The sequence below is a fragment of the Mauremys reevesii genome, linkage group 1 (genome assembly GCF_016161935.1).
Source record: "Mauremys reevesii isolate NIE-2019 linkage group 1, ASM1616193v1, whole genome shotgun sequence".
NCBI classification, from domain to species: domain Eukaryota; kingdom Metazoa; phylum Chordata; order Testudines; family Geoemydidae; genus Mauremys; species Mauremys reevesii.
The window spans coordinates 60,284,587-60,301,839 of record NC_052623.1 but is presented as its reverse complement, the minus strand read 5'-3'; the positions used below and the strand labels follow the sequence as shown (position 1 = coordinate 60,301,839).

Below are 17,253 nucleotides of genomic sequence, written 5' to 3'. Positions count from 1 at the left end.
AGAGAAGCTAGTTGTCCAGTGATCAGAGCAGGAGCCCAAGAACCAGGACATCTGGATTCTAGTCTTGGCCCTGCTGCTAACTCATTGCGTGGTTTTGGTTGAGTCAGTCATTTTCCTCTGTGTCTTAGTTTTCTCATCTGTAAAATGGAGCTAATATTGACCCTCTGACCTCCCTTATCTAAGTGTTTTGAACTCCTGTGAAGGGACGAGGGGTCTAGAACATGTCAGAATGTTAACAGCTGGCATGGCTCCATATGCTCATGTTCCTCAGACCTTGCTGCTTCCTTGTGGTGTGAGAGTGAGTGAAATGCTTCCCTAAGTCCCATGTGGGACATGAGAGCCTCCCAGGTGCATCATCTCCATTCTAAACCCCATATTTAAAGTATTTTTTTAAACAAAATGATCCTTTGGCCTGAAAGTCTCAGCGACTTGTAATTAACAAAGATCTAGAGTTCCAAGGTTCAGCCTAGTGTTTAGGTCAAGTCCCAGTGCGGGGAATTCCATTCCATACATTCTGCATGCTCACTTGGATACAGGTTTCTGCATCATTTCCTGTGCTCCATCCCCAGCCAGGGGTGGATAACATAGTTATTTTATATCCCATTCCTCACAGTGGCTGTGAAATGTACTTAATGAATTGTGTATGATTAGAATGTTCAGTCAGCATTGGTGACTCAGACTGGCTGGTGCAACTGGCCAAAGGGAGCTGGTGGGTTCAGAGGCAGTTTAAAAAACATTAACTAGTTATTCATAGCTTTGAGATTTAAGTTCTTGTGGTTAAAATACTGGATCGGGACTCAGGAGATCTGAGTTCAATTCCTAGCTCTGTCAGACTTCCTGTGCAACATTGGTCAAGTCACTTAAACTGTGTTTCCAGTCTTCATTGCAAAATGGACATAAAGATTCTTCCCTTTGTTGGTTTTATTTTTTGAGCTATTTGCAGCAGGGATGGTCTCTTGCGAGATGTTTGCACAATACCTTGGAGAATGGGGCTCCTATCTTAATTAGGGCCGCTAAGTGCTACGACAATATAAATAATAATTATAGATGGCTGGTATGATTGAGTGGAGCATTCCGCAATGGAACACTGTGGGCTCTTTGTCTTTTGGAACCTTTTCACATTGCATGAAATTGTTGCTATGGTAGCAGCATCCACAATACAGGAGCCATCTACGTGGGAGACAAGAAGCAGGTCTGTTCAGATCTGAATAATGTCCAGGCACATTCTCTGCTCCATGCAGCTTCCTGCCAACCCTCTAGTTCCCCAAAATTGGCTCACTCTCTCCCTCAGGCCTTTCTTCCACAAAACATTTGTTACAGCAGCTCCTTCTAACCTTCTACCCCGATGCTTTGCGAGAAGGAGCTTGTCCTCTTCAGCTCTATATGACTGGCCAATAATGTTTAACCGGTGGCAGTGAGACGGATGATTGGTGTTGAACATCAGTCCCAGGTTGTGGGGCTGCCACTGCTGGCAGGAGGAAAGTAGGGCTGCAGAATCTAAGCCCAGAAGGTCTGTTTGGCCCCTTAGACATTGAATTTGATTTGGTGGGGGAAAAAGAGATCATTAAAGGAGTGGGGAGACGAGGAAACTTACCATTACCGCCGGCAGCTCCATTGATAACAGCAAGAGTAGGAACAGATTGGGTAGTCAGGAATTCCAAAAGTTCCCTGCTTCACCAAATCACCTCTATGCCCAGTCATTCACTTTCTATCTGATAGATCACGAGATGTGCCAGACAAAACAGGACTTCGGCTACAGTCCCCTCACATGTGGATAAGTGACTATTTTCTCCAGCTTCAGAAAGTGGGTGAATACATTTTGCTGTTTCCATCCACTGGCAGCCTCCTTCAACTATACTACCCCCCAGAAGAGATATATCGGAAAAGGCAGGAAAATAAAGCCTTCTAGGAAGATGTAAAGGCCTTTAGGGAGAAGGCTAAGGCCGATAGGGAGAAGACAAAGACCTACCAGGCCTTCTGGGAACAAGTTCAAGCCATCAATAAGCCATATGAGAGGAAGAAAAGGCCTTTTAGAAGAAACAAGAGACCTGCCTGGAAGATAAGGAAGCTTTCTTGGTCTAGAGCAACATGTCTGAAGCGGAATAAGGAACTGGCCTTCATATAAATTGACTTCTGAATCATCCTGACTGAAGAAAGAGATATTTGGGTGGAACAAGATGTCTTCTCGATGAAAAAATGTGCAGTTCAGGAGCTGGAGAAAGCTCTGAAGAAGGCGAAGAAGTAAGTCCTTTGGGAAGGTGTAACTGGCGCCTAGGAGCATATAGATGGAACGTCAACATTCAATACTAAAAACACTGTAATAAATTTGTGGCTCTCTCCTGTAGAGCTTGATAAATTTCTCAGTGCTGCATATCTTGACTATTTGGAACTTCATAGTGGCAGCAAGGATAGATCTGAAATCCGTCTTCTCCGAAATAAGCACAGGCACTTATCACTTGAGCTAAAGGAAAAGGATCTGTTAGCAGCACAAGGCTTATGACACACAATTAAGCAATTATGATTTGATCCAATAGAGGGCAGCAGTACATATACTCACTAATACATTACAAGTTATTTTGCTTGTGATATGTACATTGTACATGTGCTTAATATGGACCCTCTCTGTTCCTCTCTCTAAGGCTCTTTATACTGTTTATTTTCTTCTTTCTTGGTCCCAACTTTCCATCCTCCCTTAAAAGCCCCCCAGCAATCTTTGCACTCTCTGGCTCCAATTTCTCACTCTCCACTTGGAACTTCATTTCATTCCTTCCTGATTCTCCTCTGCTCTATCTGTTATCAAAGCAGCTGACGCATACAGGTGACTCTGGCTCAAAGAGGCTATAATGGAAAGAACACTGTGACTCACTCTTTCACATTCTATAACTTAGCTGAAACACAAAAGATAGACTCCTCTACATTTAAAGGTTAATAATGGGGAAAACAAACTGACAATCTCTCCTTTCAGTTAAGTAGCTATGGTACATGCCAAAGCATCAGTATTTATGTTATACTGTATATTGTTACATTGTAGATAACAGATATATTGAAAACCATCTGTGGGCAGAAGCCCCACTAAAATCAATAAGCATTGGTCAAGATTTTCAGAAACAGGAACCTGAATCCATATTTGGGCACCTACTGTAAATAATTGGCCTGATTTTCAAAAGTGCTGTGCACCCAGCAGCTCCCACTGACCTCAGTGGGAGCTAGTGGGCACTCAACACTTTCGAACAAATCAGGCCACTTATTTACAGTAGGTGCCTACATATGGCTTTAGGAGCCTAGCTTTACTTTTTTATATCTTGGCCTTTGAGCCACAGGTTTATGATCAGCTGGGCCCATTAAGCTTAGTTATAGCTCCAGCGTGACATGTATGTCACTATTTTCTTCATATAATGTGTTTTTTAAATGGGAGATGCAATAGTGCGATTATTATATTAGGTTCAAGCTTCATATACATACAATAATAAAGCCAAAATATTTATATTTGCCTAATATTTAAAGTATGTTGAGGCAAGCCGGTTTTGTTAAGGTCCCTCAGCAGGAATCCTTAACCCAACAATGCAAGCTGAGATGCCACATAGCTTAGTGGTTTTATAGGTCTATTTATTACAACCCATGAACAGATGATCATTTACAGTAAGGTATGAGAGGGGAACCCAGATCCATTCTTGGCTCCTTCCTCATTCACCTCCACCCCAATGACGACCATAAGCTCATTTCAATATTACTTAGCTTTGGGTCATTGGTGTTGTACTTTGTGAAATGACATCACTATAGGTGACCTGAATCTTAGCTAGGCAATTCCCACAGGGCATCAGACATCCAGTGGGGTTAAAGCCCACACTTGTGTAAGTATTGTACAGTCTCTCTTAAATTTGTTACAAATGTTATGGTTTTGGTAGTACATGTATTATTATTAAGCGAATTACTGTGTATCCCTGGGGTTTGACTTCCTGAAGTCTAGAGATGTTCACACCATCAAGAAAAAACAAGGCAGATACCATTTTCACTCTGCTCCTGTTGGTTGGAGGTAGGGCAAGAAAAGGAAAAGTATGCAGTCCAGGAAGTGAGACGCTGAGACCTAAAGAAGAGAGAAGAACATAAGAATGGCCATACAGGTTCAGACCAAACGTCCATCTAGCCCAGTATCCTGTTTTCTGACAGTGGCCAATGCCAGATGCCCCACAGGGAATGAACAGAACAGGTAATCATCAAGTGATCCATCCCCTGTCACCCATTCCCAGCTTCTGGCAAACAGAGGCTAGGGACACCATCCCTGCCCATCCTAGCTAATAGCCATTGATGGACCTATCCTCCATGAAGTTATCCAGTTCCTTTTTGAACCGTGTTATAGTCTTGGCCTTCACAACATCCTCTGGCAAGGAGTTCCACAGGTTGACTGTGTGTTGTGTGAAAACATACTTCCTTTTATTTGTTTTAAACCTGCTGCCTATTAATAGAAATATGAAATGTGAGATACTTAATCTGAAAGAAGACGCTATATTTGAGCTCCTTGTTGGCTGCCATCAGTCTATTGGTGATTAGACTGATAAGGGTAAGAAACTCAGAATTAAATCCTTCTCATGTAATACAGTATCTGATTCTCCCTCTACATGATACAATAACTCCCATTAAAAGCTCTGTGTGAATTACTTGTATCCTGAGGTAGGGGAATCGTGGCCTTTGGATTCCTCCAATCCCCTGCTGGAAAGGAGGAAGAGATGTGGGAGGAAAAGGTTCCTCCGGAGCAATAAAAGTTAAAGCGTGGCTAGGGTGTGAGTATGAACAAATGGAACAAGTGCTGACACTCACTCAGAGGCAAGGTAGGGTGTGAGTAAGTGTGGGTCTTTTATTTAAAAGACTCAAACAATCCTGTCTTCTGTTTGCTAATTCTGCTTCTGAATCCTTCCTTCCTGGACCCTCAGGGAAGGACCATGCTGAAGCAGCTGCAGTGCATGGAATGGCAAAATTCACCTCCTGTTGCTGCTATGTCATCGCTCTTCAAAAGTCTCCCAAAGAGTTGGGACTGTGCGGTCACTGCCGCTCCTCCAAGGATTCCTCCCTCTCCCCAGCATAGAGCATATGTTGGGATCAGGTCTGGCACCCTTTCCCCTTTGTTTTCAGGCAGCTTCTTGTTAGTATGGAGATAAATGGGATTGAACTTTCCTTATCCCACTGACTGCCACCAACAGGGATCTCAGAGGGTGGGAAAGGAGGAGATGCTACTTACTGGTCTCTTTGACTAAAAGGGCTTGCCTCCCCAGGAGTCCACAAGAGGGGTGGGTGCAAAGGAGCCACTGCCAGCAATCACGTTTGTTGAGAAGAAATTGCTGTTGTTTCAGTGACTACTGAGAGCCTCGCAGGGAGCAGGGATTGAGGTGTGCTGCTAGGAGCCCTGCAAGGATGCAGTGGAACATCACTTCTATCCCCCCTTTCTCTTCCCCACTCCAGGCAGCACATTCACAGCCTCCCAGCTTTCACTATGCCAGTGAATGGTTAATCTCCCTTCTCAGGAGAAGGCCAGAGAAGTAGCAAAGCAGTATCAGAGGAGTAGGTGAGACCAGGAGAACCAATAGTTCCTCTTCATCCACAGGGCTCCGTCCAGGCGGTGGTTCTCTCCAACTGTGGGGCTGCTAGACACACAGCTCATCCTAATGGCCGTGAGAGAGGCTAGAAGTGGCTTCTTTCATTCACTCTGCCCCCACTTGCCCTGGTGATCACTGGTAGCAGTGGCATGGGGAGTGGATGGTAGGAGTGGAATGGATGATGTTAGAAGACCATCCCCATAGATTCTCACATCCACATCAAAGGCTATTGGAAGGACCTACTGGGTACTAACCTGGTAAGTCCCTTCAACACCTACATCTCACATGAGGAGAGGGTAAATCAAGGAAGAAGGAGGTTTAAGGTATCACACACTTCCCATCTCCTTGATAATCACCATTGGCAAGAGAAGGCACCATTCCCTGCACTGCCCCTGCTATCCCTGGAAGCTCTCCTAAGTTTCCAGCAAAGGGGAGAGGAAATCGTGCATAATCAAATAATGAAAAGACATTTTATTTATAAAGCACCCTGCTCCGGATCCTGAGGCATTGTACAATAATTCATAATAAAAATAACAGTACAAATAAGTAATTAGCTTTTCTCTCAGTTCAGGAATTATGAGGCAGAGTTAGTCAATAGAAAACCAGATTGTTTTCTCTCTCCATTGGTTGGGTAATTAGTGATTCTGTGTGCCTCCATTTTGAGATGCCTACTTCCAGGGGCCTAATTTTTGGAGGGTGAGTGCTCAGCACTTTCAGAAACCCTAGGTCCCTGCCAAGATCTCAAGTTGGGCACTCAAAAAACAGAGGCACCCAAAATCATTTTTGAAAATCACTTTGGAAAATCTTGGTCCAGCTGTTACGCCTACAATGAGCTACAGGACCCCTGCCCAAATACTGCACTAATTGATGCTATATAAGTGCCATCCAAAGAGAAGGCTTTTCACTTTGTAAACATCTGTATTTCTGGTGGAGCCATATTTTAACCCCTCCCCTCCCTCCGATTTACACAATTACTGCATATGTTTGAGCAATTCCAATTACGATAGTCGTTGCTGACATCTTGACACTTCTCTATCTGATGGGCTATAGGATGTGACAGGCTGGACTGGGCTTGGACCATGCCTTGCCCTCACAAGGCTCCGTAAGCGATGAGAGCTTTCATCAAGGTTGGCAAGTGAATGAATAAAACTGCACTGCCTCTAGATGTCCTACACCTCCCGCCAGAAACACCTCATCAAGAAGCTGTGGGATGAGAAAGTTTTTCGGGAAAAAATAAAGGCTTTTCGGGAGAAGATCAAGGGCTTTCGGGAGAAGATGAATGCCTTTCGGGACAAGATCAGGGCCTTCAGGATGGCGATCCAGGCCTTCTGGGAGGAGGAAAACCCCATCTGGGAGGAGGAAAATGCCTTTCGGGAGGCAGAAAAGACTTTCCGGGAAGAAGCAAAAGCCTTCTGGGAGGGGTACAGGGACTTCTGGAAGGGGTATAATGCTTTCTGGAAGAAGGACAAGGCTTTCTGGAAGGAGGATCAGTTCCTCTGGGAAAAGGACAAGGTTCTCCTGGACGAGGACAAGGTCCTGTGGGCAGAAGAAAAGGCTCTCTGGGCAGATGAAAAAGCCCTCCTAGAAGAGGAAAGAGCGTTCTGGGAGGATGAGGAAGCCCTCAGAGAAGATGAAAAAGCCCTCCAAGAAGATGAAAAATCTATCTGGGAGGGGGCATTTGGCCCTCTGAGAGGAGAACAATTACTGATAGCTGTAGTTATCAATGCTCCTGGGGCTCATGGCCCAGATATTCTTAGAGGAAGAGGGTAGCCCGAGGGAATGAAAACAAGGTGTAAATTATTCTGCTGGATTCAAAACCACTATTTGGAAAGTCACATATGATGAAGCACCTGTGTAATTAGTCAGTTACCCTCTTTGCTTTGATTACTCTCTGAACTAGCCTCTTTGACCCCAGAAACCTGATAAAAGCCTAATGGAATTTCAGTAGAACTATTTTACAGTGTCATTTGCTTTAAGGTGATTGCATTTAGGTTCTCGTTACATTATTTATTGCTCTGGGATCTTGTGCATTGGTAAATGGCATGAAGCTGTCATGCACCACCCCAGTTTCCAAACCTCTCACCTATAAAACAGGAGGTTGATGTTCAGTAGATGCTAACACACCAGAGAAAGAGGATTTACCAGCTGAGTCCAAGATCATCATAATTATAAATCTGTCAGTCACTGCTGATCCACCAGTGTAATTCGAGTCAGTGGAGTTACACCAGCATATCACTGGAGGAAGGCAGTGGTGTTTTAGGCCCCCTCTTTATATTCAAGAGACATTGTGCTAAAGTCAGTGATGAGAAAACTCTTGCTCTTCCCCAACATTATGCTTTTGATCTTCCTCCTCATTGCTCTCTGGAGTCTGATGTGGACAGGTCAGGGGCCAGTTTGTTTACCTGCTGTGTCCACCGGTTCGGCGGACCGTGGCTCCCACTGGCCGCGGTTCGCCGTTCCAGGCCAATGGGGGCGGCGGGAAGTGATGCGGGCGAGGGATGTGCTGGCCACAGCTTCCCGCCTCCCCCATTGGCCTGGAGCGGCGAACCGCAGCCAGCGGGAGCCACGATCAGCTGAACCTGCAGATGCGGCAAATAAACAAACTGGCCTGGCCCGCCAGGGTGCTTACCCTGGCGAACCGCGTGCCAGAGGTTGCCGACCCCTGGGATAGGTCATTGTTGGTCATCCTTTAGTTTCTTCCAGGACTCCAGCTCCATCTGTCTGAGTCTCACCCCTGAATCACTACATGGGAAGATGATCTGTTAAAAATTGGGAGGGAGCAAGGAACCCAACAATAGTCGGAAAAAGATGTCAGTTGGAGAAAGAGGTGGGAGTGGGTCAGTCTGAAAGGGAGAAATAAGACAGTAGTGGGAGGGAGCATGCATGTCGGGGTGCGGGAAGAAAGGCTACGTACATAGCCCTGGATCATATCTAGCTTCAGAGCTGCCATTGTCTGACACAAAATAGGGAGCACTATCCTCTCCTGGGAATTCATTCCTCATGAGCTCCTTATAGAAAATCCTAGATAACCATTGGGTGCGATGTGTAGTCAATGTCCGTATCCCTCTCTGCAAAGGCAAAGAAAAGACACTTTGAACAGAACTCTGGGGATGTCCAGTTTTCAGGAAAGACATGAGTACCACATTACAGAGCTTGTTCTCTCGCTCTTTCGGATCTCACAGACTATTTTTGAAGAGGAAACAAAATGCTCTTCTCCAAACTCACCAAATTCAGAGCTGTATAAGTTGTTACAGAAATAAATCTTCTGTATTTGTCCCCTGTTGTTGCAGTTAGAGGTGGGATGAAAAGGGAAGAGGGACAAAGGCAGACTGTGAAAAACGTTAATCAGAGTCAACCTGGTAAACACTAAGAGTCAAAGCTGTTACGTGTGCATCTGTTGTGGTAGCTTTAGTAACATGTTCGAGGTTTAGACAGTGTTTTACATTTAAAAGGTTTGCACCATAATGAGAGAGCCCTTTACAAGCCCTGCTGAAGAATCTGGAGACATCTGCATTTGTTAAGTATGTATACAGGGTAAGGCAAGCATACCTTCAACTACAGTTTTGACATTTGTGATCTGCTGAAGGATGAGCTAGACTCTCCTGGTTTATTGTGTTCAGAACAAATTGTACACAAAGAAATACATGAATACACAGCTCCTGATGAATACCTACCCCGTGAAAACCTTCTCATTAACTGGCTCAACCAAAGTAGGAATGTTTTGCAACCTCCTATTATAGTCATAAATAATATAGCTGGAAATGCCCCATTAGACCATCCAGTCTAACATCCTGCAAATTCAGAAGCGTTCCCTATTATGCATTTTAGAGCTGTTTCATTAGACACCGCAAAAAGAAAAAAAATCCTTCAGAAGATAAGAATATTCAAAAGGCACCTGTCATTTCATATATTTTAATGTAAAAAAAAAAACCCTGGGAATTTATCTCTATTATTCAAATCAGCATGTCAAATTAGCATCCATTTAAACTAAAATTAGACATGTTTTTCCTTACGAAGAACTTGAAGTACATGAAATGCTTTTAAGAGAGATCCTATTCATTTTTTCTCATATAGCCAAGTAGAGTGTTATCGGTGATAGTGCTGTCATTATAATAGAATGGTCGTGCTACTTAAGGAGTTACACAACACAGTGCAGAAAAGCCAGAAGTTTAGTAGGAGAAAAGGATACACCACTATGCTTTCAAACCTCTTGTAGCTCCCCTTAAAAAACATTTAGCTTAAAATATGCATGGATTTCAGGGGGGCATTTGGACTGGCCCTTGTAAGTCTATGGCTTGGGGAGGGGGCAGGCTTGATTGGCTGTTTTCACAGGTATTTTCCCCAGGAAGGGGTGGGGGTGTTTAAATTTAGAAGGGGGTGAGGCCAAAGGACGAGACTGTGATGGAAAGGTGGGCTGTAGGGAACCATAGTAAAATCTGAAAAATGCTTCATGACCATTTTATTAGATTTAACTCATGTTTTAAAATCATCACACAAATTAAAGTTGGCTACTCAAGCCTTCAGTGAAGCACAACGTTTACATCCTTTGTGGTTTCTTGTTGTAATTTGCACAACTCTGTTAATGAACTTCTCAAATGCAGTGCATTCATCTTTGGTGGCTTCTTGCATGCCCAGTACTTCCAGTCCTTCAGCTGATATACTATTAGTTCATTCACATGATCAGGCAGAAGGCAACTTCTTTCAGAACACTAAATTCTATTCAATGATGAAAAAGAACACTCACCTGTATCTGTTGTGACTGGGAATAGCAAGAGCTGAATTCCTACTTCTTTCATCCCAGGAAACATAGCACAAAGATTGGGTTGAGCCACTAGTGATGATAAAAAAGAACTTGAAGTCAAATCTTCATTCATTCATCCATTCATCATATGACATTCCACTCTGTGTTGAAATGCTCTATTCTGTCCTGATCACATGGCTGCCCCATTGCTGGCAATGCCTCACTCCACTCAACTGTTGGTGTTTTATACAACAGGCATCTATAAAAGCTACGTAGAAGGTGAGCAGAATCCAGAAATCATTTTTGTAGATTTGTAAGAATCAAGTCTGTATTTTTTCAGCTGGGTTAACACTTCTTGTCCTCTTCACTGAAGTGCTTTCATTAGTCAACTTCTGGACTGATGTCCTTGCTTCTTCCAGTACATTTTCAATGGATAGCTCTCTGATTGATCCAAGTGTAGCTTCTATTGCTGGACAAAGATCTACTACAAAGATCTACTACTGTTGTAGTAGATGCCTGGATGGCATTGTTTAATGACCCAAGTGGTTTCAACAGTAGATTTACAAAAGAGAGAATGGCAATTGTTTTCTCTAAACATAGTAACAAAAGTAGTCCGCCAGCCTCACTACTTAGATCTGTCCCATCTTGGTAGATACTTTCCAAAGCCAGCAATAATTGTTGCAGTAATTTTAAGACATCAACCAAGGATCACTCATGGGAAAGCCAGTGGGTTTTCCCAGGTTGGACTAATTTGAAATTCAGTCCCAGAGCATCTTGTATTTTTCCCAAGACGTTCACTCTTTTTGGACTCTTGTTGAGGAAAAAAAAAGTATAAAGAACCATTACATTTATGGCTTTTAAAAGGTCTTTTGAAGATTCAGCAACTTGTACTATTGCTAGTTGAGTAGATCATAGAATTGTAGGACTGGAAGGGACCTTGAGAGTTCTTCAAGTCCAATCCCCTGCACTCAAGGCAGGACTAAGTATTATCTAGACCATCCCTCACAGGTATTTGTCTAACCTGCTCTTAAAAACCTCCAATGATGGAGATTCTACAACATCCCTAGGCAATTTCTTCCTCTGCTTACTTACCCTGACAGTTAGGAAGTTTTTCTTAATGTCCAACCTAAACTGCCTTTGCTGCAGTTTAAACCAGTTGCTTCTTGTTCTATCCTCAGAGGTTAACAAGAACAATTTTTCTCTTTCTTCCTTGTGAAAATCTTTTACGTACTTGAAAACTTATCATGCCCCCTCTCAGTCTTCTCTTCTCCAGACTAAACAAACCCAGTTCTTTCAATCTTCCCTCATAGCTCATGTTTTCTAGACCTTTAATCATTTTTGTCACTCTCCTCTGGATTTTCTCCAACTTTTCCACATCTTTCCTGAAATGTGGCGCCCAGAACTGGACACAATACTCCAAATGAGGCTATATCAGCGCAGAGTAGAGTGGACTACTGCAGTAGAGCAGACTACTGCATCTACTGGCCTCCCACTGACATCAAGATATTTTATGCAATGACTTAATACTTGATGCCCATTTGCATCGATGCATTCATCAGCCATGTATGCAATTTTTTTGACTGTGATGAAAGAGTTCTTCACTTTTTCAACTGCTGAGTCTTTCACTGTTGCACTGCATGCTTCTAACCAGTCAGTTGAGTTTCTTGCAGAAAGATAGTGAGCATTTGCCAGTCTTGTTTGGAACCAGTGTCCAACTTAGAGTTAACAAGTTGTCTTCCAATTAGTAGTGTGTGGTATCTCTTGCTTAAATAGAATAGATGTGACAGCCATGTTTGTTTGCATAAACTTTGTTGTGTCTCCAGCATTCTTAACAACCTCATAAAGTGCTTTTAAAATTGGCTTTGACAGTGACTGGCTTATAAGGCTTTCTGCATGTCAATGCAGTCTAGAGGCTTGGTGTTTTGCAGCCTTTTCACGTAGTTTGTCAGTATTGGCTTTGCTGATCAATCTGGCAAACTAAAGCTCCTCCAATTTTATCAATTGTAGCAGTAGGAAGCTTTCCTTCTTCGTAAGCTTTTTTGCAAATGGGGCAATAGTTGTCATCTTTCTTAACTTCAATAAATGGGAAAAGTTTGACCAACAAACATCAGGAACTGCCTTTAGGTTGTGGAGATACTGTTTCTTCAGTAGGTAGCTGTATGTGTGCCTCGGGCCGTTCAGAAGTAGATACATCACTTGAACCAGATGACGTGTTGGTATATTCTTGGTTTTTGTTATGGTCTTCATCTTGGTTGTTTGACCACTGCATGGGTGGGGATGATGGGGGAGTTCAGGGGGGATGTAGGGAAATCCCTGTGGTACATAGGGCCCACCCAAGGCTTGAGGTTTAAGTAGAACTCAGATGGTACATAAGCCTTGTGGTCGGTGAATTTAACCCCTAATTCTGGCAATTTCTGAGGGTTTTTTTTTATGAGCATGAGTAAAAGAAAAGCTATAAGAAAGAAAGTTCAGCTATATTCAGCACCCCTGCAATAAATACTGAATGGGACCAGATCAACAGCCATGACAGTTAGCAGGTAAGAAGAAATGTTCTCTCTCTCTTTCAAAAGCATGTCTGCTGTTCTGGTGCAGGTGGGTCATAGCTCATGGTGAGAAACTGAATATATACCAGATGGAATAAAGATGTTAAAAGCATGTCTCCCCCCTGCCCCAAGCTTCCCAGAAGGATTAAATAAGAAAAAGAATTTGGAGCAATCTCCTCCCTAAATTCAGCATCTGAACATGCTAGAAGGCCAATCTTACAGTGCTTATGTTGTAGAAGGGATCCAGCCAGGTGCTACAGAACCTTAGGAAAGCACACACACCAGGGTCAATTCACAGCTCTCGTCTGACGGTGCAGTCTGATCTAAAACTGTACTGAGGAATCCTCTGGCAGTGGGCAGTTTCTGCAGCACCTGCTATGCCACCCCCCTCCACATTCCAATCTCACACCAGATCAAACCCAGAGCAAATCCATTGATTTAACCAAATGTACACGGATAAGAAATGGAGTGGAGAAATGGACTGCTGCAGAGTTATTTCAACTTTACTCTAATGCAAATGTCCTCTTGGGCTTGCTTGTACAGCTATAGGAAAGGGAAATTAAGGAGGTAGGGAATCAGTCCTTAAAACATGCTACTGTAACATCACAGTAGGTTCAGAGATACACCCTGGACACTTGAAACCTTTTATAAACAAAACGGGTTATTTGGCAACAGTGCCATTTAGTCTAAATTAATGAAATAACACAAAATATAGCCAAGAAGTGTTTGATTGCTTACCAAAGTTTGTGCATTTTGAATAGATCTGTTGGTATTAATCTATGACTAATGGGACTAATGAGACTAATGGGAGATTGTTTGAACTGCACACACTGGATCCAGGGTGCCTCTCTTGCTTTAAGTTTAAAACAAGCCATGAAGTTTTGCACACCCTGTGATGTAATTGTGTGCATTAAAGATCTCTGGCAGTGTTCAATGTATTAAGCATGGGTGGGATTGAGGGATCTGGGAGAAAAGATTATGACACATTCAAATTCCGGATTGTCTTCTTGGTGGGAGCTATAATGATCATCTCCTGACTTCTGGAGAAACAAGAGCTAAGGCAGAGAAATCCTTGTGGAAGTTGAGGATAACACCTCATGTATATTTTTTCATAGCCTCAAAGGCCCATGCAAACCATTCATTTTGCTCTGCAATGGGTGAAGGTTCAGGAGGTGGAGGTCCTTTCATTTGCACCCAAAGTTTGCCATAGAGAGAGTCTGAGCAGACTGGGGAGGGATGGACACTGGACGACTCAATCTTCAAGTCTGCCAATGTGTGACACAAGCCACCAAAGGTGTGACAAATGGCCAAAGCCCAGGGTACCCTTGTTCTGTTGCGTGTCGGGCCATAATTGGCAATGATAATGGTTTTTCACTGTATGAGTTCAATAACAAGTTTGGCAACCAGATGGAAGGGTCGTGTCCCAACAGTTGCTTAGGGACTGGTGGGTTTGAGGAGAAGGGCTGTGCCTGGGTTTCTCTGGGCACTAGAAGAGGGATTTAGGGATAGTCTCTTCCCAGGCGGCCCCCAATGCAATTAATTCAGGTTAGGCCACCTCCCATAGGGCAGCCCCACCTAGAATTGTCCTCCTGTGGGAGGCTGTGGTATGACAGGCACACCTGCCTCATTTCCCCTCCTTCACTGTCCCCCGAAATAGGTCAAAGAGTCTTTCTGTGTGTGAATGGGGGTTAAGCTAGGCCAAAAGAAAGCCCCAGCACATAAACCATAGCCCAAGTCTCATAACCATAGTCCAGACAATACATCAAGTAAAGGTGTCCCCCAGCATCCCTCAGCACCCCACCCCAGCTCTCCAGTACAGCTCTAGGGTCCAGCAGCACCCCACCCCAACTCCCCTCTGGAGTTCCTTAGCACCATGGCCCAGCACTCCAGGATGGCTCCAGGGTCCCTCACCGTGCTTCACTCCCAGCCTTCATCCCCCTCTGGCCTTCTGAGAGCCAACAGGCATCTCCCTCTGCTGCTCTCAGCCTTCAGCTCTCTCCTGCCTTCTCTGACCATGGCTCTCTGGGTTAGCAAGCCACCCTCACCCTGGCTTCCTGGTAATTCCTTCCTCTGTCCAGGGAGTGCCGGCAGAGAGCTCTCTGCAGCTTTTCCCAGAGACCTCCTCCAGCCTCCTGACTGTCTCTCACCAGCTCTCCTCCCCCTCAGATTCTCCCAGGCACTGTCCTACCCTCTCAGTTGGCCAAACTGGGAGCACCTGTTCGGGCATGGGCGGGGGGGAGCTGGACCTGCTTCATTTACAGGGGCCAGCCATACTGAGATACCCCCACCCCAGTAGACAATGAATTCAGGTCCCCCGTCTCACCCTATGCCAATCCATTTGCTGCTGCCCCGTGGAGGTCATTACTGCCACTCCTCTCCTCCCCTCTGAGAGCGGTGATGGGGAAGTGAGGGAGCAGTCGGGTCTGAAGAAAGGGGAAAATAGGGACTGGAGCCTTCCAGCCTGTGACCAGCCCAGCAGCTCAAGACTTGCTCCACTTCCGGCTTCTCCCCTCCCTTCCATGAATAATGTAGATGCTCAACTACTCGCTCACTCCTCCATTGCCCAAACACGCCTTGTGGTGCCTGTGCCTCTTCCCTGGGACCTTCTCTTTGCTGCTTGCGGGGGAGGGGAAGGGGAGAGGAGTGGACAAGAGAGGAGCAGAGGTGTGAGGCTGCTGGAGGAGGGTCTCCCCCTCCTTTTCCCACCCTCACTACCCAGCTACTGCTGCTCCAGGGATTTGCAGGACACGCTGAGAAGGTGGGGCAGTGGGACAGGGATCCTGGGCACAGGCAATGGAGAAGGTACCATGCCATGTGGTACAGATGAAGGCTCTGCTTGCCCTTTCCATTGCCTCCTCCTCTGACTTGGAGGGGCTGTCTGCACCATCAGGAGATTGCACACAAACCAGCCATCTGTCTCTGTGGCCGCACAGGTAGAAGGTGGCAGCATTTTGCTTTGGCTTGTCCCTCTCCTCATGCACTGGAAAAAGAGCGCGCCAAAAGGATGCCAAGGGCCAAGCTACCAAACAAGTGAGTGGCCAAGAAACCTAAAAGTCCTATCTGCATATAATGCTCAAGGCGCCTTTCCCTCCTCCTCCCCCCACCATTAATTGGCAAGAAATTCACTGTAGAAAGTCACAACCCCATATATAAGGACAGGAAGAACGTGGGAGTTACTGACTGCTATTTAGTATGGCTAGAGGAGGCAGATAGAGTCAAAGGAGGGTGAGCCTTCCAGCACCTGGCTGACAGCTTTGAACTGCTTCTGCAGGGAGTGATAAAGGGCCTGAATCATTAGTGCCGGATCAGCATAAATCCTTTAGCAAGAGAAATAAATAGCTCGTGAGAACACTTGCCCATTTTTAAATGGCAGCATTGTCTTTGACAAGCATTCCTGACGCATCTACAGAGCTAACTTGTGGGAGATTTAAAGCATGGAGAATAGTAAAGAGTAATTAGAACAGACAAAGGATGCGTGTCAAACAAGAAAAGAAAGTGATGAAATAAAGAAATTACACAAGTCTGTGTGTCAGTTAAATATATGGAACAGCAAAAACTGAGAGGCAGGACTGTGAGTGATGTGAAATAGCAGGTATGGAAATAGTCCAATCTGTCACGAAATGTGACAAACAAGATGACCAACAGCACTACGGAAAAGTCAGATTATGTGTCATTACTTTTGAAGGTGTAATTGTAACATTTTTATTAATAACATCAGAGAAAAAAAATCTAACCCAGGTTTTCCTTTTTAAAGTGGAGTGTATTAGAGGTTAAGAAATTATACTTCGATTTTTTGAATAGCTTCAGCTTCTTGCTAATTGAATCAAGAGGATTTACAGGAGGGGGATTTCTGGATGTATTATGATTTTGGGAAGTTTTGCAGATCTTTGGCCCAATTTAGCAAAACCATGAAGTTCGCACTTTGCTGTACACTGTGTTCTTAAGACTCATTTATGTCAATTCTTAAAGTTAAGTGTGTGCTTGAGTGTTTTACTGGATCAGGGGCAGCATGCTCTGCAGGCCTGAGTGCTTGCTGCACCGAGTTGGACTTTTACACGTGTCTAAGTCCTGGGGTAAACTGGGCCTTTATCACAATGAAAGGGAGTTCAAACAAGTTCTTCAAAAACATTGTGATCTACACAGCAGTACAAAAAATAAAGAACTTTATAAAACTACCTTGTGTTTTGCAATACATAAACTACACGGAGCATCACTGACCAGCAAGACAACTTTGATCAACTGAGAACTATATTTGTTAGTCTGCGTCTTCTTTTTTTACTAATAGAAAAACATGGCTTGTAGCCAGATAGTATGTGCAGTGCAGCCAAAATATTATGAGGGCATACTATTCAGCATACTCTTCTGCCTATGCTATTAGAAG

General features: G+C 44.3%; 1 protein-coding gene across 4 annotated transcripts; it reads left to right on the top strand.

Annotated features, from left to right (window-relative positions):
- The first annotated feature begins 1,115 nt into the window (after positions 1-1,115).
- Positions 1,116-7,541, top strand: CCDC70 (coiled-coil domain containing 70). 4 transcript variants are annotated; one of them, XR_005587187.1, is made up of 3 exons: positions 1,116-1,192; positions 1,720-2,241; positions 4,034-4,206. XR_005587187.1 is itself a non-coding variant. In XM_039496968.1 (2 exons), exon 2 carries the CDS (start codon positions 6,753-6,755, stop codon positions 7,356-7,358), a length of 606 nt encoding a protein of 201 aa, XP_039352902.1. In that variant the 5' UTR covers positions 1,153-1,192; positions 6,639-6,752; the 3' UTR covers positions 7,359-7,541. The 4 variants fall into 4 exon arrangements, 3 of the variants coding, with proteins under 3 accessions (XP_039352902.1, XP_039352901.1, XP_039352903.1); XM_039496968.1 differs by lacking the exons at positions 1,720-2,241; positions 4,034-4,206 and adding an exon at positions 6,639-7,541 and having other exon boundaries at positions 1,153-1,192; XM_039496967.1 differs by lacking the exons at positions 1,116-1,192; positions 1,720-2,241; positions 4,034-4,206 and adding exons at positions 3,725-3,851; positions 6,639-7,541.
- The last annotated feature ends 9,712 nt before the right edge of the window (positions 7,542-17,253 follow it).